At 48.8% G+C, this 23,630-nt stretch overlaps 1 protein-coding gene across 1 annotated transcript in view; it reads left to right on the forward strand.

Annotated features, from left to right (window-relative positions):
- NCSTN (nicastrin) overlaps positions 1 to 23,107 on the forward strand; it is a 38,419-nt gene extending 15,312 nt beyond the window's left edge. Inside the window, 10 exon segments of the mRNA XM_056853455.1 lie at positions 1,480 to 1,632; positions 6,886 to 6,990; positions 8,336 to 8,407; positions 8,867 to 9,036; positions 13,683 to 13,785; positions 14,006 to 14,101; positions 15,449 to 15,536; positions 15,657 to 15,793; positions 19,464 to 19,679; positions 22,985 to 23,107. Coding sequence (XP_056709433.1) covers positions 1,480 to 1,632; positions 6,886 to 6,990; positions 8,336 to 8,407; positions 8,867 to 9,036; positions 13,683 to 13,785; positions 14,006 to 14,101; positions 15,449 to 15,536; positions 15,657 to 15,793; positions 19,464 to 19,679; positions 22,985 to 23,107 — 1,263 coding nt within the window.
- Positions 23,108 to 23,630: the final 523 nt, after the last annotated feature.

Genomic DNA, 23,630 nt, shown 5'->3' on the forward strand with positions numbered 1-23,630 from the left:
CACTGGCTTGCACTTGTCTGGCAAACTAGAAACCATGGTTTAAAACACTGGGTGCAAACTAGGGTTGCCTACCTCCAGGTACTAGATGGAGATATCCTGCTATTACAACCGATCTCCAGCTGATCGAGATCAGTTCAGCTGGAGAAAATGGCCACTTTGGCAACTGGACTGTATGGCACTGAAGTTCCTCCCCAAACTGCACCCTCCTCAGGCTCTGCCCCGAAAATCTCCAGGTATTTCCCAATCTGGAGCTGGCAACCCTAGGGCAAACTGTTGTTCAGCATACTATCTGAATCAACAAACTTGTTATGGCCATTGCTGTTGAACAGATGCATGCGTGGGGAATAGACCAATGACTTTAAACCACGGTTTGATAGTATGTTTGGCAATTCAAACCATGTTTTTTGTTCTAAGCTATGCTTAGCAGATTCTAATTGGGCGTGATGTCGAAATTGAGCTTGACATAGCAAAGGGTAAATAAGGCAGATTAACCGTGGGGCGATGTCTGAGTTGACGAGCCACGGTTTGCAGTTTGCTGGCAACTGGAATTAGAAACCCCAGTTGGAAGTGAGTTTGCAAACCCAAGTTTGTGCTTACTGTGGTTTGCCGTGATGTCTTTGTTGCCATAGCGTAGTCATGGCTGTCGCTCTACCTCTGGACCCCATTGTATCTGGGGAGTGGAGCAGATGGAAAGCAAAAGGAGACATGCTCTAAACCCTCATTTGCCATGACTGGGTTCTAAACTGTGGTTCGCAGTAACCCTGGCTTGGCAAGATGCCCAAACTGAACCTGAGGATTTCAGCAAGAGTTACCCTTCCTGCTTTTCCTTTTCAACCAAGGAAGCTGTTGCTTCCCATCCAAGAGCATACGACACTCTGTTGGTTGTCTGTAGGTCTTTGGCCTTCCAGAGGCAGCGCCGAACCCAGCATCCAATCCTCAGAGGTGGCCCATAACTGGTGTCATTGAAACAATACTGTCTGCTCTAACCTCTCGGTGTGAAGGCCTGGTTTTCGATGTTGATGCTGGCGCAGTGAAGGCACTGCCCTTTGGCACTTTGCTCTGGCAGAGTAAGCTTTGTAGCAGCACAAGTTCCGCAAAGTCGCGCAGATGAGTTCCTTTGGCCTCCTTTGGCATCACGTGCCATGTTGAGATCGGATTCCAATGCAGGAAGGTGCAGGGCTCCCTGAAAACAGGGAACAAACCGGCCGTGCGGCTGGAGGGATCAATGCAGCCCCCTTAGCAGAGCTGGGAGAGCTAATTAGCTGTACGGCCCACACTTCCCGAGCTTTTTCACTGAAGCTACTCAATAGACGTGGTCAGTTTAGACGAAGCCACAGTTGAGAAGTTTCCTCAGCTACTTTGTGACAGGACGTCTGAACTGAAGCTGCGTTGAGCTCGGGGACAAGGCGAGCAAGCCGCTGGCTGGTTCTCGACAACTTACTGGGCTCTCTGTATTGATGCTGTGCTCTCTCCTGGCAGATCGACAGCCATTCCATGTTCTGGAACGTGGCTCCCGGGGCAGAGAGTGCCGTTGCGTCTTTTGTAACCCATTTAGCCGCAGCTGAAGCCATCCACAAAGTACCAGGTGTTGAGGCGCTGCCGAAAAACATCATGTTCACCTTCTTCCAGGGGGTAAGTCCTTTTCTGCCCTCCTGTGTGCAAGCAAGACATCCTAGAGAGCCAGTGTGGTATAGTGGTGAACAGTGGTGGACTCTAATCTGGAGACCCGGGCTTGATTCCCCACTCCACATGAGCAGCGGATTCTAATCGGGTGAACCAGGTTGGTTTCCCCACTCCTCCCATGAAGCCGGCTGGGTGACCTTGGGCTAGTCACAGTTCTCTCCAAACTCAGCCCCTACCTCACAAGGTGTCTGTTGTGAGGAGAGGAAGGGAAGGAGGTTGTAAGCCAGTCCAATTCTCCTCAAAAGGTAGAGAAAGCAGGATATAAAAACGCACTCTTCTTCTAGGTAGGTATTTTGAAGTTTACTTTGAGCCAAGAGCATGCTTCGCTTTGGCATTTGGAATAAGAGATTGCATTGGCAGGCTTTTCTGTCAGGTCTGAAAGTCTGGAGGATACCTCCGAACGCCCTGGGCTGGAAAATGTGCTGTTGAGTCGTGCAAGCAAATTTCTTTCCCTTTGGGGAAACAAACAGACAAGAGAGGCAGATGTATTCACCTCCTGCTCCTCCAGGGAAATGGCATTTTAATGTCCCTGGAGTTGTTCCGTTCAGCTTGTTTATTCAGTAGCTTGGTGAAGACCTGATGCCAGACCACGGGTTGGCACTTTACGTATAAATCTTGAACATAAGAAAAGCCCTGCTGGATCAGACCACGGCCCATCAAGTCCAGCAGTCTGTTCACATAGTGGCCAACCAGATGCCTCTAGGAAGCCCCCAAACAAGACGACTGCAGCAGCACCATCCTGCCTGTGTTCCACAGCACCTAATATATTAGACATGCTCCTCTGATCCTGGAAAGAATAGGTATGCACCATGACTAGTATCCATTTTTACTAGTAGCCATGAATAGCCCTCTCCTCCATGAACATGTCCACTCCCCTCTTAAAGCCTTCCAAGTTGGCAGCTATCACCGCATCCTGGGGCAGGGAGTTCCACAAGTTAACTATGCGTTGTGTGAAGAAATACTTCCTTTTGTCTGTTTTGAATCTCTCACCCACCAGCTTCAGCAGATGACCCTGCGTTCTAGTATTATGATAGAGGGAGAAAAGCTGCTCCCTCTCCAATCTCTCCATACTATGCATAATTCTATAGACCTCTGTCATGTCTCCCCTTAACCACTGCCTTTCCAAACTAAACAGCCCTAAGCGTTTTAACTGCTCCTCATAGGGCCGTTGCTCTAGTCCCCTGATCATTTTGGTTGCTCTTTTCTGCACCTTTTCTGAACGACTCATGGGCTCAGTCACTTGGTACCCCCTTCCCTTGTGCACTATATGAGGGATTTCTGAATTTTCAGCATACTGCCGTTTGACATTACACTTAAGTAGGCAAAGTAGAGTTTGTGGTTTTCCTGCAAGCTGGTATTCCAAACTGAAAACAAATTGGGAATCTTGGCTTGCAGGGAAATTGTAAAGCCGTAATTCTGGGAAGTTGGTTTCAGGTAGCCAGCTCAAGGTTGACTCAGCCTTCCATCCTTCCGAGGTCGGTCAAATGAGTACCCAGCTTGCTGGGAGTAAAGGGAAGATGACTGGGGAAGGCACTGGCAAACCACCCCGCAAACAAAGTCTGCCTTGGAAATGTCAGGATGTGACGTCACCCCATGGGTCAGGAATGACCCAGTGCTTGCACAGGGGACCTTTACCTTTAATTCTGGGAATTAACTCATTAGTGTCCGGCACGTGAAGGATAGCATGAGCAAGTGAGCCCAAGGCTTATTTGCCTAGCACTGCATCAACTTTAGAGCACTTTCTCGCCCGTTAAAGCGAAGCGAAAATATTTTTTTTAATTAATTACTACATACCTACTTTTTTTTTTAATGTTCCCATCCAAAACCTAGCACTTCAAACAGCCCCCAAGAATCTTGAGGTGGTGGGCAGCTGGAGTCTCTTAGGACTGTTTACTCTGAAAGGTCAAATCGACTCTAGAGAGATTCCGATGAATGGCTCAGAGGTAGAGCATCTGCTTGGCATGCAGAAGGTCCCAGGTTCAATCCCTGGCATCTCCAGTTAAAGGGACTATGCAAGCAGGTGATGTGCAATACCTCTACCTGAGACCCTGGAGAGCCACTGCCAGTCTGAGTAGACAATAACGACTTTGATGGACCCAGGGTATGATTCCGTGTCAGGCAGCTTTATGTGTTCAATGTGAACTAGTGAGTGGCAGGGCTTACGGAACCATCTGTGATATCATCTGGGCTTGCATCCATTTGGTAGTGATGGGGGGGGGAAGGGGACCCCCATGATTTTTCGTCTGGATTGGTAAACTTATTATTCAAGAAAGAACAAACACACCCCTCCCCTGATGTTAGCGTGATGTTGGAACTTCCCCTTTGTATCCAAGCTTTTGTTCTTCGGGGTTTCAGGCACTTAAATAATTAACCTCTCCAACACCACCAGCACGCCCCTTTAAAAACAAAACCATCCCTCCCCAAAACAGTTGTTTTGCACCCATGTACTTCCCAGGATGATGGCTGCTGAGCTATAGGGCAGACTTCACCTATGAGAAGAAATTTCTTCACCTATGAGAAGAAATCTGACCAGGGCTCCTCTGTTCTATTTTATGCCTTCTGTAGAACTGTCTTAGCATCTTTTAACAGTCAGCGGAGCTGTTTGACTTCTTCCCCGACCCCAGCAGCTGGTGTTCAGAGATAAACTGCCTCTGATCTGGGAGGTTCCTTTCTTCAGCATGATCCATAGCTGCTGCTAGATTTGTCCATCATGAGTTTATCTCGTCCTTTATGAAGAACTGCCTTGCTAGGTTAGGCTAAGGTTCCTGTCTTCCCCAGCATCCTGTTTCCAACAGTGGTCGATCTGATTTTCTACTTGGGGTCCCGCATGCAGGGACGAAGGCGATGGCCCTTCTTTTTCTTCTTTCCCTCACCCCCCCCCCCCCCGCTTATCCTGCAACTGGTATTTAGAGGTTCGATGCCTCAAACATAAAACATTGCACAATTAAAAATATATGTGCGCTCTGGAGCAAAATGCAGTTAATTTCAGGGAGCTGGCAGCTGTGCAAAGCCAAGAGGATCTTTGAAGGGGGGGTGGAAAAGAGGGGGAGGGAATGCATGGCTAACAGCTGATGTTCCCCTCAGGCATCGGCACCGAAGAGCCTCATTTGCGCAGCGCTGCCAACTTAGTGGTAGTTTCCAAAGTCCTGTGATGTATCCATGTGACTGCCTCTCCCCACCCCCCACCCCCAAACGGGGATCAGCCATTGCGGCTTCTCTTATGAGGATTAGCCGTCATAGGTCTGCCGCTCAGAATTTCTCGGTAATTATCAGGCAGTGTTGATCTAGCGGTAGAGGGTGTTCGTTGCAGACGTGGCGTCCTTACAACAGCCATGTTAGGCAGGCATGTTATCTTTATGGTTTTTAATGCGTTAAACTGTTTCTGTCCTTCTTTTCTACCAGAAGTTGACTCCTGAAACAGCTGTGTATGTGTATGTTAAGTACCGTCAAGTCGCTTCCAACTCATGCCGACCCTATGAATCAGTATCCTCCAAAATGTCCTGTCTTTGACAGCCGTGCTCAGATCTTGCAAATTGAGGGCTGTGACCTCCTTTATTGAGTCACTCCATCTCTTGTTGGCTCTTCCTCTTTTCCTGCTGCCCTCAACTTTTCCTAGCATGACTGTCTTTTCCAGTGACTCTTGTCGTCTCATAATGTGACCAAAATACGACAGCCTTAGTTTAGTCATTTTTAGCTTCTAGGGTCAGTTTAGGCTTGATTTGATCTATAACCCACTGATTGGTTTTTTTGGGGCAGTCCACGATATCCGTAACACTGTGCTCCAACACCGCATTTCAAAGGAATCTACTTTCTTCCTATCAGCTTTCTTCAATGTCCAGCTTCCTGAAACAGCTAGGCATATAAAATCCAACGTAAAACGATATTGCGGGATGATCTAGCACGCCTTGGGGATGAGTCCACAGTCAGGGTGGGGTTCAGGCAAGATGGGTGTGCACGGCATCCGCCTCCTCCGGCTTTGATGACCTCCATGGTTATTGCGATTGTACATCATTGTTGCTGTCTTTGAAGCGGCAAGAAGCATGGCTTGCTTCAGTCTAGCGACAGTAGCATAGTGTCTGAAGACATAATCCTAAACACATTTGCTTGGGTTTTCTCACTCCATGTGGAGTGAGACACTCTTTTGGGGTGCGTCCCTGTCTCATAGAATCATAGATTTGGAAGGGACCACCAGGGTCATCTAGTCCAACGCAGGAAATTCACAACTACCTCCCCCCCACACCCCCAGTGATCCCTACTCCATGCTCAGAAGATGGCCAAGATGCCCTTTCTCATCATCTGCTTAAGGTTCAATTCCTCATAGCTCCATTTACAAGACCCAAGACTTCGGCAATAACCAGTCTGAATAGATAAGGGTGCTAATAGGGCCAGCATGGTGTAGTGGTTAAGAGCGGTGGACTCTAATCCAGAGAACCAGGTTTGTTTCCCCACTCTTCCACATGAAGCCTGCTGGGTAACCTTGGGCCAGTCTGAGAGTTCTCAGAACTCTCTCAGCCCCACCTAACTCACAAGGTGCCTGTTGTGAGGGGGAGTAAGGGAAGGCGTTTGTAAGCCGTTTTGAGACTCCTTATGGGAGAGAAAAAGAGGGGTATACAAACCACCTCTTTTTCTGATGATCTAACTCATATAAGGCGGCTTCATATGTTTACTTATGATTCTCAGGTGAGCATGTGTAAGAATGCCGACTAAAAGACTGAGCTGTGACTTAGGAAGCGCCAGGTTAAAATCTCACCTCCAACAATTTGACCGTGGCAAGTCTGTCAGCTTTGGGGGTGGGGGGCTCTCCAGTAATAACAGCTCGGTGATCTACTTTACCCACGTTGTCATTGGGATTGCAAGATAATGTACGTGAAAGAGAAGAGTTGGTTTTTATATGCCGACTTTCTCTACCACTTAAGGGAGACTCAAACCGGTTTACAATCACCTTCCCTTCCCCACAACAAACACCCTGTGAGGTAGGTGGGGCTGACAGAGTGTGACTCACCCAAGGTCACCCAGCTGGCTTTGTGTACAGGAGTGGGGAAACAAATCCAGTTCACCAGATTAGCCTATGCCGCTCATGTGGAGTGGGGAATCAAGCCCGGCTCTCCAGATCAGAGTCCACCGCATACTTTGAACACTCAGCGAATGGTAAAGTGAGGATCTGGTTCATCTCTCAATTTCTCTCCCCCCATCCCCTTTCAGGAAAGCTTTGATTACATTGGCAGCTCCCGCATGGCCTATGAAATGCAGAAAAATAAGTTTCCATTCAGGCTGGAGAACATCGATTGCTTCCTGGAGCTGGGTCAGGTAGGTGGCTGAGTAAAATATTAAAATTTACCAGAAATTTTCCTTAATAGTTTTTTTTATCTATCCCTGGAATTCTTTTTTGTTTTATATATGTGTGTGTTAAGTGCCATCAAGTCGCTTCCGACTCATGACGACCCTATGAATCAAAGTCCTCCAAAATGTTCTATCTTTGACAGCCTTGCTCAGATCTTGCAAATTGAGGGCTGTGGCTTCCTTTATTTTATATATAAATATATATATTTAGTTATGTGCATACTCACCTTTTGATATACTACATACAATGAATTGACTGAGTGTTGGGGAATTGTACATGATATATGAGAGTAAAGAAATTATTGCTTCACAGTTTTTTTATTTCTGCATAGATTTAGAACATATAGATACCTGGTTGAGAAGTGAAGTGTGTAGTATTGTTTAAATACCTTTATCAGCTTTTATCCTTTACGGTTAAGGTTGATGGTTTTATTAAGTGAAGAAAACAGATTTAAGTTAGTGGGTCCAAGAAAAGGCAAAAAATGTTGCGCAAGTAGTAGAAGAGGAGGAAGACTCCGACAGCATGAATAAAAATCCACGCTCAGTAACAGCCCAGATCCAAGTGCTTGCTGAACAAATGTCTGGAATTGAAGAAAGACTTCATGCACACCAGTGTTCGACAGGCTGAGACCCATCGATGGCTGGGCATCTTGCGCTTCCTTCCTTGCTTTGTGAACTCGGGTGCCGTATCTCTTGCTGCCCACTCTGTTTTGTCTGTGCAGGCACATGCCCATTAACTATTCATTTAAAATTATGTGCTCGCATCAGTTTATTACAGCCATTTGCATGCCTCCTTCCCACCACAGGAGGGGGCCCAGTGGTCCATCTAAAGATATTCTTTGAGCACCTAAACACATCAGGTTGGATCCTGCAGAAAAGACCCATCTACACAAGGGAGAACCACCCCCCAGAGCAGCTCTCCCATCCTTCCTTCTGTTCCTCCTGAGGGTACTCCATCCCCCAAGAGTAGCATTTTAGGGGACAGTTTGGGCTGGTTCGAGCTGGGGGTGTGTGCGTCTGTGCATGGGGTTTAGATGGGGTCCAACCCATCACACGCTAGATAAACATCAAACCATCCAAGTAGTTTTGCTATCTTCATAGAATCTTAATAGAATAGAATCAGGCAATCTTATCCACAAGCCACTACAATAAATCGGATTCCTGCTGCCTTATCGTACTCTTCAGTGGGGAAAAATTTTTTTTCCATGGCTTTTGTGCAGTCTCTTCTTTTGCCAGTGGAAAGGGTCTTGATGTGTCTCTGGCAGAGTGGTGTGACTGAAGTAGGGGGTGACGCGTGCTTTGTACTTTGCAGATCGCGCTGAGGAATTCCTCCGTTCTCTGGATGCACACGGATCCTGTGACCCAAAAGAACTTGTCTGTTCAGGTAATGAGCCTTTCTCTCTGTCCTTGAGGAGGTAGCATGCCACCAAGAGCACCCAGAGTCTCCAAGTGGCTGGTGCGTGCCACTCAGTTTTCCTTCCCAGAGGATCACAGAAGGTCCCGTTTGTGTCACCATTGGAGAGCCAACGAGTTTCGGATTCCCTGTCTTACTGACAAGGGCAAGGAGCATGATGGCCCACTCTTTTTTTGGGAAGCGTAGGTTGGAGGGCACATGTAGAGATGGTGGAAAAAGCACCCCTTGGGTTGAGAATGTTCTCGGGTGCACACACATGTTCCTAGGGAACTGTCCAATATTCCTGGGTGCCACCGAGTTGGTTAAATGCAGCCTGTGTCGGTTGCCAGTCAGGCTGTGATCTTTTGCTCTTGTCCATTTATATTGACTGAAATGTATGTAGTACAATGTGAACCTTCAGCGACACCAATGTCCTCCTTTGCGCCTCAGATCGGCAACATGGTGGCAGCGTTGAGGAACAGCACTGGTGCCACCAGGGTGGAAGTGCACGAGATTGGCTCGTCCCAGGCTCTCCCGCCATCATCCTTCCAGAGATTCCTGAGGCTCAAGGAGATTCCCGGGGTGGTGCTGGCTGACCACAGCGCCTCCTTCCAAAACAAGTAATGTCCCGAGCTGTTTATGCCTTGGCGATGGTGTGGAGAACGTGTTACAGTGGGGTTGCTACAGAGGGGGAGAGACATCTCCAGTCTTTAACCTTTCCCTTCGCAAAGGTTTCTCTCTCTTTCCCTTTTGCTGATTTTTTGAGGGTACTTGGGTTTAGAATTCCATTGGCCAGTTTGGGTTTGTAGCCTTTCAGACGGTGGCCTTCCTTTCTCCACAGGCCACCTTGCCAACAATCAGAGGTGGTCTGTTGAACACCTGCTCATGGGGCATTTTAGCATGGGTCTCTGCTCCACAGGGCCTAGCAGTGGTGGCCTGCTATCTGCTGCACTAGGGGTGGCTATTGTATGCCCAGGGGCTGTGCAGCTTTTTCCATACTTATTTTTTAATTTATTGACAACATTTGTACCTTGCCCATCCATTCTACGTTGGAGCCTTAGGGCAGCTTACAACAAAACGTGAAGCAAAACCCAACCAAAATAAGAACTCTTGAAGGGAAGCAAAACAGCCAGAAACCAGCCATAAAATTACTCATCAGCAAGGTAAATAGACATGATGGAATGACTAATTTTATCTGGCTCTGGCATATATATATATATTTAAATCCTACCCTTCCTCTCAGGGGGAACCATAAGAGCTTCCCTCTTCATCACCTTTTATCCATACAATAACCGTTTGAGGCAGAGAAATGGCCCCAAGGTTAGCCTGGGTGCTTTGTGGCTGAGTGGGGATTTGAACCCAGGTCTCCCTAATTATAGTCTGTTGCTTCAGCCACTGCAGCAGCAGCAGCTCAAAAAAAACCCCACAGCTCACAAGGAACTGGCAGGAAAGGGAACAAACAACTCAACTCCTAAACCCCAGAGGCCAAAAGCATAACTGGAAAGGAAGCCTTGCAGACCTCCTTTGGGAGTGAGTTTCACGTATGTGGTGGTGCTGCTGCCGAGAAGGCCCTGCTGTTTTGCAGGGAGCCCCCCATCCACCCCCTGATGCTGGGGGTGCACAGAGATGTCATCTGAAGATGGCTTGAATGTCTGTGTAGATCTGCATAGAAAAGCTCTCAAGTTACTCCACCTCTGGACCATTTAGGGCTATAAGTAAATTGTGTGTGTGTGCGTGCACGTGCACACATCCTGCACAACCAGAGATAGGCCTTGGGGCAAAGCTGGGCACAAGATCTGAACTGAGACGTGGCATCATAGTATGGAATCTGTCTCAAAACATTTGGGGTTTTTTTTCTTTACAACTGAAAATGTGGGTTGGTTTTTTTAAAAAAAGAAAATGGGTAGGATCCTATGTCTTTGTTCCGCAAGCAATGGCCCCCCTCTCACAGTGTAAGGAGCCTTCAGACAAAACATAGTTAAATTGTGGAACTCCCTGCGCCAGGATATGATGGCTGCCAACTTGGAAGGCTTTAAGAGGGGAGTGGGGAGGTTGATGGAGGAGAGGGGTATCCATGGCGACTAGTAAACATGGATGCTAGTCATGATGCATACCTATTCTCTCCAGGATTAGAGGAGCTTGCCTGTTATATTAGGTGCTGTGGAACACAGGCAGGATAATGCGGCTGCAGTCATTCATCTCGTTTGTGGCTTCCTAGAGGCACCTGGTTGGCCACTGTGTGAACAGACTGCTGGAGTTGATGGGCCTTGGTCTGATCCAGCAGGGCTTTTCTTATGTTCTTATCCACAGGATCAAACCCCTCATCCCCTTTACAATGAAAATGCCATAGGGTTGTCACTGGGGAAAGAGCGTTGGGGCAGGTCCCTCCCTGAGGGCTGCTCGTTGCACACACCATGCCCTCCGCCTTCTCCCTCCTGTGCCAGAAAACTCCGGAAACTTCCAAACAGCTTCGAGGAGTCTTGCGAGAGGTTCTTTGTGGCGGTAGCCAGTAGAGGGGGTCACGATTGCCGTTTTGTATGCTTTTTTGGGGGGGTGGAAGAGGAGAAATGCACTGGAGGGAGTTGGCAGCGGTGGGCTTGGGGGGCGGGGGGAAGGCGGAGGGGGAGGGGGAGCAGACGCGCGCTCTGTAATTAAAGAGGCGCAGCGTAATTGTTCTGACAGCCGCAAGAAATCCAGTTTTCCTACCGAAAACATTCTCTGCAGCTGGCTGGCAGCCAGAGGTTAGCAAACGGCAACTGACCGTGCACGGGGGACTCATCTGTTCTTGAAGGACTGCTCTAAAACAAAAATAAACAGAGGAGGGAAAGAAGTGTGTTTTGCCATGACTCAGAGAGCTCCAGGTGTTAGAGCCGCAGGGATCCTACTTCTCACCCCATTACCTCCACCACCCCACGGGGTACGGTTGTATGTTCCTGGCTGACCCATAACTGGAGACTGGGACGGAGACGGAAGGTCTCGTATAGCTTCTCACCCATCCCTCTGTTTGTGGGGAAATCGGACCTGACCCAATAGTGCCCACAGCCTAGTCAAGCCGCCTCGCACGGCCCAGTCCTTTTTTGGTGCTTGTGGGGATCGTAAGGGAGTTTGTGGGCAAAATGTTTGTTGCTACAGGCAAAGGCTACATTGTAGGGTGTTTGAAGAAGAAGAAAGAAGGGGAGTTAGTTTTTATGTGCTGACTTTACCACTAAAGGGAGAATCAAACCGGCTTACAATCACCTTCCCCTCCCACAACAGACACCCTGTGAGGTAGGTGGGGCTGAGAGCTCTAAGAGAGCTGTGACTAGCCTAAGGTCACCCAGCTGGCTTCATGTGGAGGAGTGGGGAAACCAATCCATTTCAGCCCGCTGGGTGACCATGGGCCAGTCACACATTTTCGGCCTAACCTACTTTGGAGAGCCCGCTTGGTGTAGTGGTTAAGAGCGGTGGACTCTGATCTGGAGAATCGGGTTTGATTCCCCACTCCTCCACATGAGCGGCGGAGGCTAATCTGGTCAACTGGATTTGTTTCCCCACTCCTACACACGAAGCCAGCTGGGTGACCTTGGGCAAGTCACAACTCTCTCAGCCTCACCTACCTCACAGGGTGTCTGTTGTGGGGAAGGGACGGTGATTGTAAGCCGGTTTGATTCTTCCTTCAGTGGTAGAGAAAGTTGGCATATAAAAACCTTCTTAACAAGCTTGTTGTGAGGATAAAATGGAGGAGAGGGGAACAATGTCAGCTTCTTTGGGTCCCCATTGAGGAGAAAGTTTGGGTAGAAATGAAGTGAATACATTAGGGGTAGCATTATCAGCATTCAGTTTCATAACATGCTATAGCTATACAGAACAGAAACACAACACTTTAAACCTCTCTTGTTAAATGTACATCTCCATGTAGCCTCGGGTAGGTGAGAATGACCTTGTTTAATGAACCAGTGTGGCGTAGTGGTTAGAATGTTGGGCTAGAATCTGGGGCGCAAGGGTTCAAATCCCTTCTTCGCCCTGCTATAAGGTTTGCTGGGTGATTTGGGGGCAGTCGTTCTTTCTCAGCCTAACCTACCTCATCGAGTTGCTGTGTAGATGAAATGGAGGAGAAGCAAACACTATAAGCCACTCTCAGCTGCTTGGAGGACGGGTGAGATAAAAATGTCCTGGATAGATTTCTGAGTCTTTGGGGAAAAGAATTTGCAACCACGCTTCTTGGATGGGAACTCCTTTGCCGGTTGATAGTTTTAATTGGTAATGGGGAATATGATTTGCTTTATACATTACATCTTATAAATAGGTTAGGTTCAAATATAATCAGGGGTTGCCTTGACCAAAGCATAAACATTGTTAAATTAATGGGAAAATTGGCACAAGTTTGGCCCCTGTAAATCATATGGATTTGCAGGAAACTACTTAGCTCATTAAGTTTTTATCCTGCCGTTTATTCCTTTCCCCCATTTTTATTCCTTTCCCCCATTTTATTCTTACAACGACCCCATGAGGGAGCTTAAGCTGAGAGTGATTTGTGTACTTAGTCTTCGATCCATCCACAGCCAATGGCCATGAGTAAAGGGAACCTCCATATTCAGAGGCAGTAAACCTGTGAAACCCAGTGTTAGGAGGCAACGTTGGGGAGGGCCTTGGCCTCTATCGTGTACTCTATTATTGGCCCTGCAGGACATCCAGTTGGATACTACATGAATTAGATTGGCTGCTTATCTGGTCCAGCAGGGCTCTTCTTAGGACTGTACCGAGTAAGCTTCATGGAAGAGTGAACCGGGTCTCTGCATCCCAGCTCGATGATCTCACCACTCTGCCACTGTGGCACCTTCATTCCTCACCCCACGGTGTTCTTGACTGTGCTAGGATCCTGCGGCCCTTCGCTGGTCGTAGCGTAGCCGCTTAGGATAAGTCGCATTCCTGAGTCATGGTTTCTTTTGGAAACCAACTGGAATCATGTCCCGGGGACTGATGCTTAGGATTTGAGAGTTGCGAGGATTTCTCTTTCTCAGCTCCTCCCCCGCCCTTCTATAAACAGGCTTGAGCTCACCAAACAAGCAAATCTGCAGAAGGGCCAAGTTAATTACAAAGCCTCATTAAACACTTTGTGGAGGGGGGGGAGCGGCCGGCTGGATTCCTGACAGGAGCCCAGGACACCCGCGCCCCCCCTTCCTCCGGGGAGGTCTCTGAGCACCTGCTCCAGCCTGCAGCCTGTTTTTTTTCCCTGACTGCCTGGCCACACCCTGACCGAGCTAACCGCCTCCTCCCTTCCTCCCAGGTACTACCAGAGCATCTACGACACGGCGGAGAACATCCTGCTGGACTATCCCAAGTGGTTGAGCCCCGAAGAGGCCCTGGATCACGTGACGCCGACAGCCGAGGTCGAGCGTATTGACATGATCGGGGGGGCATCTTCCATCTGTCCTTCGCGAAGGCTTGGGGGGGGAGCACCTTGCATTGTCTGGCGTGCTCAGTTGCCATGGAGACACGCCAGCAGCCGGCGCGCGGGCCGGGCACGGGAGGGCTGTTGGCCGGCTCTCTCCGTGTGCCGGGCCTGCCTGTCTTGATTAACACCGAGCTCCTCTCCCCTTTCTCCCGCAGTCCCTGGCAGAAGTGGCCACTGTGGTTGCCCGTGCTCTCTACCAGCTTGCGGGGGGAAGCGGCAACGCCTCAGCTATTCAGGCAGATCCAAGGACGGTACGAGCAGATGGGATCCGGGGGGCCTGGCTCGTGGCCTGAGCCCTCGCGCATTTCCCTTCTGTCTCTCTTCTCTCTCTCTCTGTCTCTCTCCTTGTGTTGACACAACATGTTGTCTTGAGTCCTCTCCCAGAGCAGCATTCCTCTTTTTTGGGGGGGGGAAGGGGGGGGCTTTTGCTCGGATTTGTACCAGTCGGGGTGGGGAGAACAAACAGCTGCTCTGAACACAAAAAGCTGCCTTATACTGAATCAGACCCTCAGTCCATCAAAGTCACTATTGTCTACTCAGACCGGCAGCGGCTCTCCAGGGTCTCAGGCGGAGGTCTTTCACATCACCTACTCGCCTGGTCCCTTTAACTGGAGATGCCGGGGATTGAACCTGGGACCTTCTGCATGCCAAGCAGATGTTACTGTCACCCCTCAGTGCAGTGGCTGCGGCAGAGTGGAGAACTAGAGCCAGGCCCTGAACTGGGCCCTTCGGCTTCTTGCCATGGTGTGCTGGGTTCAGGCCCTTTTCTTCTTCTTTCAATTTCTTTTCCCCTCATTCTTTTGTTTCTTTTACCCCAAAGAGCTGCAGATAACTTCTACCATTTTTGATGGTTTTTTCTGCCTCTGTTTTGCTGGCCCCTCCTGTGGGACTGCATGTTGTAGTTGTAATTAACCACGCTGGTTTTTGTTTTGTTTTTTGAGAATCTTTTTTTGCGTTGGAAGATGGGTTATCTGTCTCCTAAGCAGGATGCTTATAATTTATGCCAATCAAACACTTTAGCACATAATTGCTTGGCAGAATTTATTCTTGACAGACAGTTGGAGGGGAAAGAATTGGAGCTCCCACGTGTCCTAGAAAATCTTGCTTGGGAATACAAATGTTCATACGCTAAATTTTTTTGTCCCTTTCTAAGCCACAGCTTTTATGAGGCTAGATGGCCATCTGTCAGTAATGCTTATTCTATAACCTTAGGCAGTTCATGAGAGGGAGGGCATCTTGGCCATCTTCTGGGCATGGAGTAGGGGTCACTGGGGATGTAGTTGTGAATTTTCTGTGGTGTGCAGGGGGTTGGACTAGATTACCCTGGTGGTCCCTTCCAACTCTGATTCTATGAGGTCTAGTAATTTGCCTGGGGGTAGACATGTAGGTGGAATTTCTCAGAGTGCTCAATTCCGCATCCAGAATATCGTTCTGTTTCGACAAGGAATCATAGACTTTGAAAGCACCGGCTGAAAGCAGTGTTGCCCCAGGCCTCTTGGTGTACTTTGTGGCCACGCAGAGCTTTCAATCCCGATGTCTGACAGGCCGCACCATGCTGGCTTTGTGGTCCTGACTCCACATTTCCATGTCGTTGTCAGGTCACGCGTATGTTGTACGGCTTCCTGGTCAGGACGAACAACAGCTGGTTCCAGTCAATTATTAAGTCGGACTTGAAAGGAATTCTGGGTAAGGCTGGTCTGAAGGTGGCGGGGGGAGGGAGAATCTTCCTGGGGCCGCATCCTAACCATGATGCCTCTGCTTAAGCAGCCTGTCTTAAGAGTTCACTCTCGCTGCCATTTCTTCCAGAAAATGAACCCCCTCCATACTACATTGCTGTTTCGAAACCCGTGAACGCAACCTACCTCGTGCATTACGTCTTGGCCAATCTGACGGGTACCGCGATCAACCTGACCAAAGAGCAGTGCTTGAACGCTGACGTAAACGTGAGTTTGCTTGTCCTGCTCCTTTTGATTTGCCACGTGTTCAGGCTTTTCCTTCCTCACCGCTCGTTTTGCCCCCTTGCTCCAAAGACCCTTTGACACCCCACCACCCACCCTCTGTCTCCTTGCAGAAGGCCTGTGAAGATGGGGAAGGCATAAAGATGCGGGACCGCCTCTCCTGGTATGCCCCCCAGAGAGCCTTACGATCTGCGAATAGTAATTTACTGGTGGTCCCTGGCCCAAAGAATGTGCGGCTGTCCTCAACAAGGGCCAGGGCTTTTTTGGCCCTTGCCCCGGCCTGGTGGAATAGTCTTCCTGGTGACATCAGGGCCCTGCGGGGCCTTAGGGAGTTCTCAGGGCCTGTAAAATGGAGCTATTCCGACGGGCCTATAATTGAGGACAGCTGCAAGAAGAAGATCCATCTTTACTGGCCTCCCCATCCCGCCCCCTTTTTGAAATCTGGGGGCTGATCAGCTAATATTTGTCGCTGTGGCACCTAGGGTAGTTACTGCCATCTGAGTAGGGTTTTTAATGGTTTTAAGGATGTTTTAGATGTATTCTGGATGTAATCTGTTTTTAATCATTGTTATCCGCCCTGAGCCTGGCTCGCTGGGGATGAGGGTGGGTTATAAATTTGAAAAATAAAAAATAAATAAAACTATTAATTCCCTGCTGCAAATCCAGGCTGTCTGGTCTGCTAGCCCCCCCTCCCCCCAGTCCATTGGAAGTGTACGTCAGGCATCCATACAATGCAGGAATAGTGAAGACGTGTAAACTACCGTAGCCCTGACCCAGGCTAGCCCAATCTCATTAGATCTCAGAAGCTAAGCATGGTCGGCCCTGGTTAGTACTTGGATGGGAGGCTACCAAGCGAGTCTAGGGTTGCTACGTACAGGTAGGCAATGGCAAACCACCTCGGCGTGTCTCTTGCCTCGAAAACCCTCCTGGGTTGCCATAAGTCACCTGCGACTTGACCGCAGTCGAACAAAAAAACTACCATGAGACTTTTCGAATCCAGTCCTGTGTGCACGGGCACAATTATCTGCCATCTCACAGAGCAAATGGGAAAGCAGGGTACTCCGAAGAGCCTAGCAGATGACTCAAGTAAGAAAGCCAAGCTTGTGTGTGGATGCCTCCATAGCAGAAGGTTTTTCATAAGAGCTACGTTTGCAGGCTGTGTGGCGATGCAGGGACAAGACCACCAGACTGCCTCGGTTGTCTTCCATCTCTGTGTTTGTAAAGCAGAAGAAACCAGGCTTTATTCTGTTTCAGGGGAGCCCTATTCTGCCTGACTGTATGGATGCTGGCAATTTATATCCCGCCTGTTCCCCAGGTGATTTATGAACAAAGGGCGGGGGTTTAGCATTAGGGATTATGCCGGCTCACGTTCACCTCCTGTTAAAAGGGTCTCGGGGGTACTGGGTGTTAGGAAAGGCCTTTTCTGCCTGAGACCCTGGAGAGTCACTGCTGGCCAGAGGAGAGGATGCTGAGCTAGATGGATCAAAGGTCTGACTCGATATAAGGCAGCTCACTGGGTTTTTTTAAAATATGTGTGTGTGTGTGTGTGTATACACACATACATACACACAATTGTTAATGAACTATACACACATACACGCACATATATGTGTGTGTGTAGTTAACAATTATATATTCAGATATTTGAAATATATGCGAACACACACATGAAGCTGCCTTGTACTGAATCAGAGCCTCGGTCCATCAAAGTCAGTATTGTCTAAGACTGGCTGTGGCTCTCCAGGGTCTCGGGCGGAGGTCTATCACATCACCTACTTACCTAGTCCCTTTAACTGGAGATGCTGGGGATTGAACCTGGGACCTTCAGCATGCCAAGCAGATGCTCTACCACTGAGCCACGGCCCCTCCATATGTTTGTGTGTGTATGTATAGTTCATTAACAATTGTAGTTCAAATATCATTTGAATTGCCCTGGCCTGGATGGCCCAGGGTAGCCATATCTCGTCAAATCTTAGAAGTTAAGGAGATTTAGTACTTGGATGGGATACCACCAAGGAAGTCCAGGGCTGCTATGCAGAGGCAGGCGATGGTGAACCACTTCCATTCATCTCTTGCTGTGGAAACACTATGGGGTTGCCATAAGTTGGGTGTGACTTACAGAATCATGGATCTGGAACGGACCATACAAGCCATCCTGTCCAACCCCCTGCTCAATGCAGGATCAGCCTAGAGCATCCCTGACAAGTGTTCGTTCAGCCGCTGCTTGAAGACTGCCAGCTAAAATGGGGTTATCCATAGGTAGTAGAAACAGCTCAACAGCTCCAGCTCTAAGAGGCTGAGCAAATAAAGTTTTTAGCCTGTTGCCTGAAAGACAGCCTTGTAGGCACAACATAAATGCATCTGGGGAAGATGTGCCATAATGGGGGGGCCCCACAGAGAAGGCTTTCTTCCCTGGCTGCCCCCCATGTAATTTCCGGAGGTGGAGTTTCCTAAAATCGTTCCCCTGTTGCAGATCTTGAGGATCAGGCAGGTTCATAGTGGAGAAGGCATTCCATCTGGTACCATGGCCCCGTGCTGTATAGGGCTTTATAGATCAAAGCCAGCAGTTTGACTTGTGCTGGGAAACATCAGAAACCAGTGTAGATATTTTTGGTGAGAGAGGTTCATGCTTCCTGATAAACACCTGGCTGAATCTGTTGAAGGTTTCTGAATAGTCTTCAAGGGCAGCCCCACATTTATCGAATTGCAGCAGTCTAATTGTTTGTTAATCAATGTGGATAACTGTGGTAAAGCTGTCTGTGTCTAGGAGGGGGCTTAGCTGGAACTTCATACTACAAAGTGTTTTACTACAGATGTAATTGAATGCCTAGAACTCGCAGCATCCCATGCCTGTGAACCCCCTGTTTAAGGGGGAGCATCACACATGGCCCTAAGCCAGTGGAGCATCTGCAAGTTCTAAGCCATCTTCCTCCCTATTGTGTTTGTGTGACAAATCCCTGATATTTGGCTGCCCCATTCCTGGCCAGCCTCATCCCATGACCACAACAGTCAGCCATCTTGCAAATGAGTTCCATGCAGTGTTCCTGATCATGCCTCCACCCCAAAAAATGGTGGGGACCAAAATTAGAATGGTCATTAAAAAAAAAAACATGCAAGGAGGAAATTGTTTAGAGCACTTGTCGTGCAAAGCCATGAATGTCCCTCTGCAAAACCCTGGCTGATTCAGGTGCTGACAGATAACACACAGATAGAAGAAGAAGAGTTAGTTTTTCTATGCCAACTTCCTCTACCTTTTGAGGAGAATCAAACCGGCTTACAGACTCCTTTCTTTCCCCTCCCCACAACAGACACCCTGTGAAATAGGTAGGGCTGAAAGAGTTTGGAGAGAGCTGTGACTAGCGCAAGGTCACCCAGCAGGCTTCATGTGGAGGAGTGGGGAAACCAACCCGCTTCACCAAATTAGAGTCCGCCACTCATGGGGAGGAGTGGGCAATCAAACACAGTTCACCAGATTAGAGCCATATTCAGGGTTTTTTCTCCTACTGGAGTGCTTCTCACAAATTCAGGCAGCCCTAAACTCAGTTTCCCCAGGGACCTTGTTTGCTTGTGTTTCACAAGGCTGACTTCAGACAACCCAGCCAGAATCGGCATGTGGGTCAAGCACGTGGTCTTACTTCCTTTGCTTTCTCTGCAGCTGTACGAGTACGCGTGGGTGCAGGGTCCCCGGGACCCCAATGCTACATCCAGCCGCCATTCCTTCTGCGTCCAGTCAACGGTCCGCCTGTCTTCGGCCAGCTCCCCAGCCTTTGAGCTCCGAGAGTGGGGCTCCACTGAGTACTCCACCTGGACGGAGAGCCGCTGGAAAGAGCTTCACGCCCGGATCTTTCTCGTCGCCAGCAGGCAGCTTGAGGTAAGTGTCTCTGTCTCCTGAAGTGTAGCATGGCACACCGCTCGGTAGCGGGGGCAGATGAAGTCCACCGAAATCCAGAAAGCAGAATCCCGATCAGTGTGTTCTCCCCTTTTTTTGAGCGCAGTTCAGAAAATGGGTAGTGCTCATCAGGAGCCTTGGCAGCTTGCTTTGCTACAGGATGTAAAGGGTGCTGTTTTGGACCATACCTCCTGTTTATGCTGACCCCAAAATGGCCTTGGGGAAGAAAGAGGGAGAGATTATGGGTTTATCCTGCTCTCCTTTTGCCTCCTCCTTCATAAGAACATAAAGGCCATGCTGGATCAGACCAAGGTCCATCAAGTCCAGCAGTCTGTTCACACAGTGGCCAACCAGGTGCCTCTAGGAATCCCACAAGACAACTGCAGCAGCATTATCCTGCCTGTGTTCCTCCACACCTAACATAATAGGCATGCTCCTCTGATCCTGGAGAGAACAGGTATGCATCATGACTAGTATCCATTTTTACTAGTAGCCATGGATAGCCCTCTCCTCCATGGACATGTCCACTCCCCTCTTAAAGCCTTCCAAGTTGGCAGCCATCACCACATCCTAGTGCAAGGAATTCCACAATTTAACAATGCATTGTGTAAAGAAGTATTTCCCTTTATCTGTTTTGAATCTCTCACCCTCCAGCTTCAGTAGATGACCCCACGTTCTAGTATTATGAGAGGGAGAAAATCTTTTCCCTGTCCACTCTCTCTATACCGTGCATAATTTTATAGACCTCTGTCGTGTCTCCCCTTAATCGCCTTCTTTCCAAGCTATACAGTCCTAAGTGTTTTAACCATTCCTCAAAGGGCAGTTGCTCTAGCCCCCTGGTCATTTTAGTTGTTCTTTTCTGCACCTGCTCAAGCTCTGCAATATCCCTTTTTAGGTGTGGTGACCAGAACTGTACACAGTATTCCAAGTGTGGTCTCACCATAGATTTCTACAAGGGCAGTATGACAGCAGCAGTTTTATTCTCTCTTCCTCTGCCCCTCCCCACTGGTGCTGTATCCCCATCATCCAGGCACCAACCTCTTCCAGCCTTGGCCCAGTTGTCATGGCAACACAATCAGGCTGGCCCCCACCCATACTGAGTTACCACTGATTTCTCGAGGTAGAGGTTGCAGCCCTACCTCACGCTCTAGTACCTTCTGGCTGAAGTAGGGGATTCCACTGGGTAGAACTTGGGCCTAGTCTCCGCGTACAGTGGGATGAAGTAACTAAGAATTCTTAGATGGCAAGATGGCACTTGTACCTCCTTCATACTGCAGGAGATGGATCATGCATGTGATGGTTTCCTTATACAAACCTCTTGCAAGTAGAAATCTAGCACAGTAGGGGAAATTTGGGCTAAAACCTTGTGGGTATGTGTGCTATGCCCCTGACCTGGATGGCCCGGGCTAGCCCAATCGCATCAGATCTCAGAAGCGAAGCAGGGTCAGCCCTGGTTAGTACTTGGAAGGAAGTCCAGAGTTGCTCCTCAGAGGCAGGTAATGAAGAATTTTATAGAGGTCTATAAAATTATGTACAGTTTGGAGAGAGTGGACAGGGAGAAGTTTTTCCTCCCTCTCCCATAATACTAGAATGCAGGGTCATCTGCTGAAGCTGGAGGGTGAGAGATTCAAAACAGATAAAAGGAAGTATTTTTTCACACAACACATGGTTAAATTGTGGAACTCCCTGCCCCAAAATGTGGTGATGGCTGCCAACTTGGAAGGCTTTAAGAGGGGACATATTCACGGAGGAAAGGGGTATTCTTGGCTACTAGTTAAAATGGATACTAGTCATGATGCATACCTATTCTCTCCAGGATCAGAGGAGCGTGCCTATTATCTTGGGTGCTGCGGAACACAGGCAGGATGGTTCTGCTGCAGTCGTCTTGTTTGGGGGCTTCCTAGAGGCACCTGGTTGGCCACTGTGTGAGCAGACTGCTGGACTTGATGGGCCTTGGTCTGATCCAGCAGGGCTTTCCTTATGTTCTTAAGAACCACACATGTTTGTCTCTTGCCTCAAACTCTGCAGGGTTTCTGATAAGTTGGCTGCAACTTGACACTTCACATACACACGCATGTGTTATGGGTGCCTATACAAAAATGTCATACCCTACCTGTAGTCTAAAGCGATAGAATAAATGTTATCACTTCAGGATTCTGCCACCTGGTTCTGCTGTGTTTATAGCCCGGACCTTAGATCCCAGTGTGTATAAATCTTGGAAGGATTAAGGGTACTGAACACCGACATCAGGGGCATGCTGGAATTCTGAACCTTTTGCACAATCCATGCAGAGTGAATGAGCACTCATGTGCATATTCCTCTTCGGCATGACTTACTCTGATTTTTGCGCCAAATCACAAGTGAGTCATGTTGTACCCCCTTTAAGTTTAAAGTACACGTTGAGCTTACCTGATCACGCGTTGCCAGTGTACCGTGTTATTTGGCCCATTATTCAGCAGTTGTTCTGGCTTCTGTGACTTCAAATCTTTTCTCCCGTATATGTCTTCCATGGAAGATCGAGGCTCAGTTTGAGAAGCCAGCATGGCGTAGTGGTTAAGAGCGGACTCTAATCTGGTGAACTAGGTTTCATTCCTCGCTCCTCCCCATGACGCCTGCTGGGTGATCTTGGGCTAGCGACAGTTCTCTCAGAACTCTCTCAGCCCCACCCACCTCACAAGGTGTTTGTTGTGAGGAGGGGAAGGGGAGTGTAAGCCACTTTGAGACCCCTTAAAAGTCGAGAAAAGCAGGGTATAAAAACCAATTCCTTTTCTTGTATCTGACAAGGTCAGCCTCCACTTTCAAAGATGCTTCTCTGCGAAGATTGCAGGGTGGGGGAAGGTGGACTCTGAGGGTCAGGTCCTTTGCACACCTGCTGTTTGCAGGCCAGGATCTCAACCCCTTGGGGCCTCAGTAAGAAGAAAAATAAGAGTTGGTTTTTATATGCCAACTTTCACTACCACTTAAGGAAGAATCAGACAGTCTTACAAACTCCTTCCCTTCCCCTCCCCACAACAGTCAACCTGTGGGGTAGGTGGGGCTGAGAGAGTGTGACTAGCCCAAGGTCACCCAGCTGGCTTCATGTGTAGGAGTGGAGAAACAAATCCAGTTCACCAGATTAGCATCCGCCATTAATGTGGAAGAGTGGGGAATCAAACCCAATTCTCCAGATCAGATGCCACCGCTCCAAACCACCGCTCTTAACCACTACACCATGCTGGCTCCCGGTCATACAACCACGTCCTTTTATTAATTCATTTCTCCCATCGTTTCGGTTCCTCCTCCGCTAGATTATCACGCTCATTGTGGGCATCGTCATCCTGATTGTCTCGTTTGTCGCCACCTACTTCATTAACGCCAAAGCGGACGTGCTCTTCGCAACCCCGCCGGACTCTGGAGCCACGGCATATTGAAACTGCCCCATGGGGGGAGAGGTTCCCCCATGAGGCCTGCAAAACTGGGCAAGAGATGACGGACAGGTAGACGACTTGACTCAGCTTGGTAGCGCAACACTGGAGTCTCTTCCCTGGTTGCTGTGCACAGTGGAATTGGAAGGAGGCCCCCGCCCAAAACCTTGACTGGATGAAGGTATAGCGGCGATTCATGGACACCCCCACCCCATCTCCTTGATTATCCTCTCCATACAGCCGCACAATAAGGAAGAATCGGGTACCTTGAGAATTATGCCCACGCGGTGAGACTGCGAGTCGGATACTGAATCTTCATCTCTGGGGGTCAGCATGGATTGGGGGTGGGGGCTTTTTTGCAGTTTCTTCAGATCTCTGGCCCTTCCTCCACTCCCCCCCCCCATAAAGATGCAGATTATCTGGAGAATTCCTCCAAACCTGAATTATCAAGATGCAAACAAAGAAGGACCCGGAACCTGGACCTGGGAGGGTGGGGTGGGAAACAGGAAGTTAGGTGTAAAATATCATT

Source organism: Euleptes europaea, chromosome 7, assembly GCF_029931775.1.
Source record: "Euleptes europaea isolate rEulEur1 chromosome 7, rEulEur1.hap1, whole genome shotgun sequence".
NCBI classification, from domain to species: Eukaryota; Metazoa; Chordata; class Lepidosauria; order Squamata; family Sphaerodactylidae; genus Euleptes; species Euleptes europaea.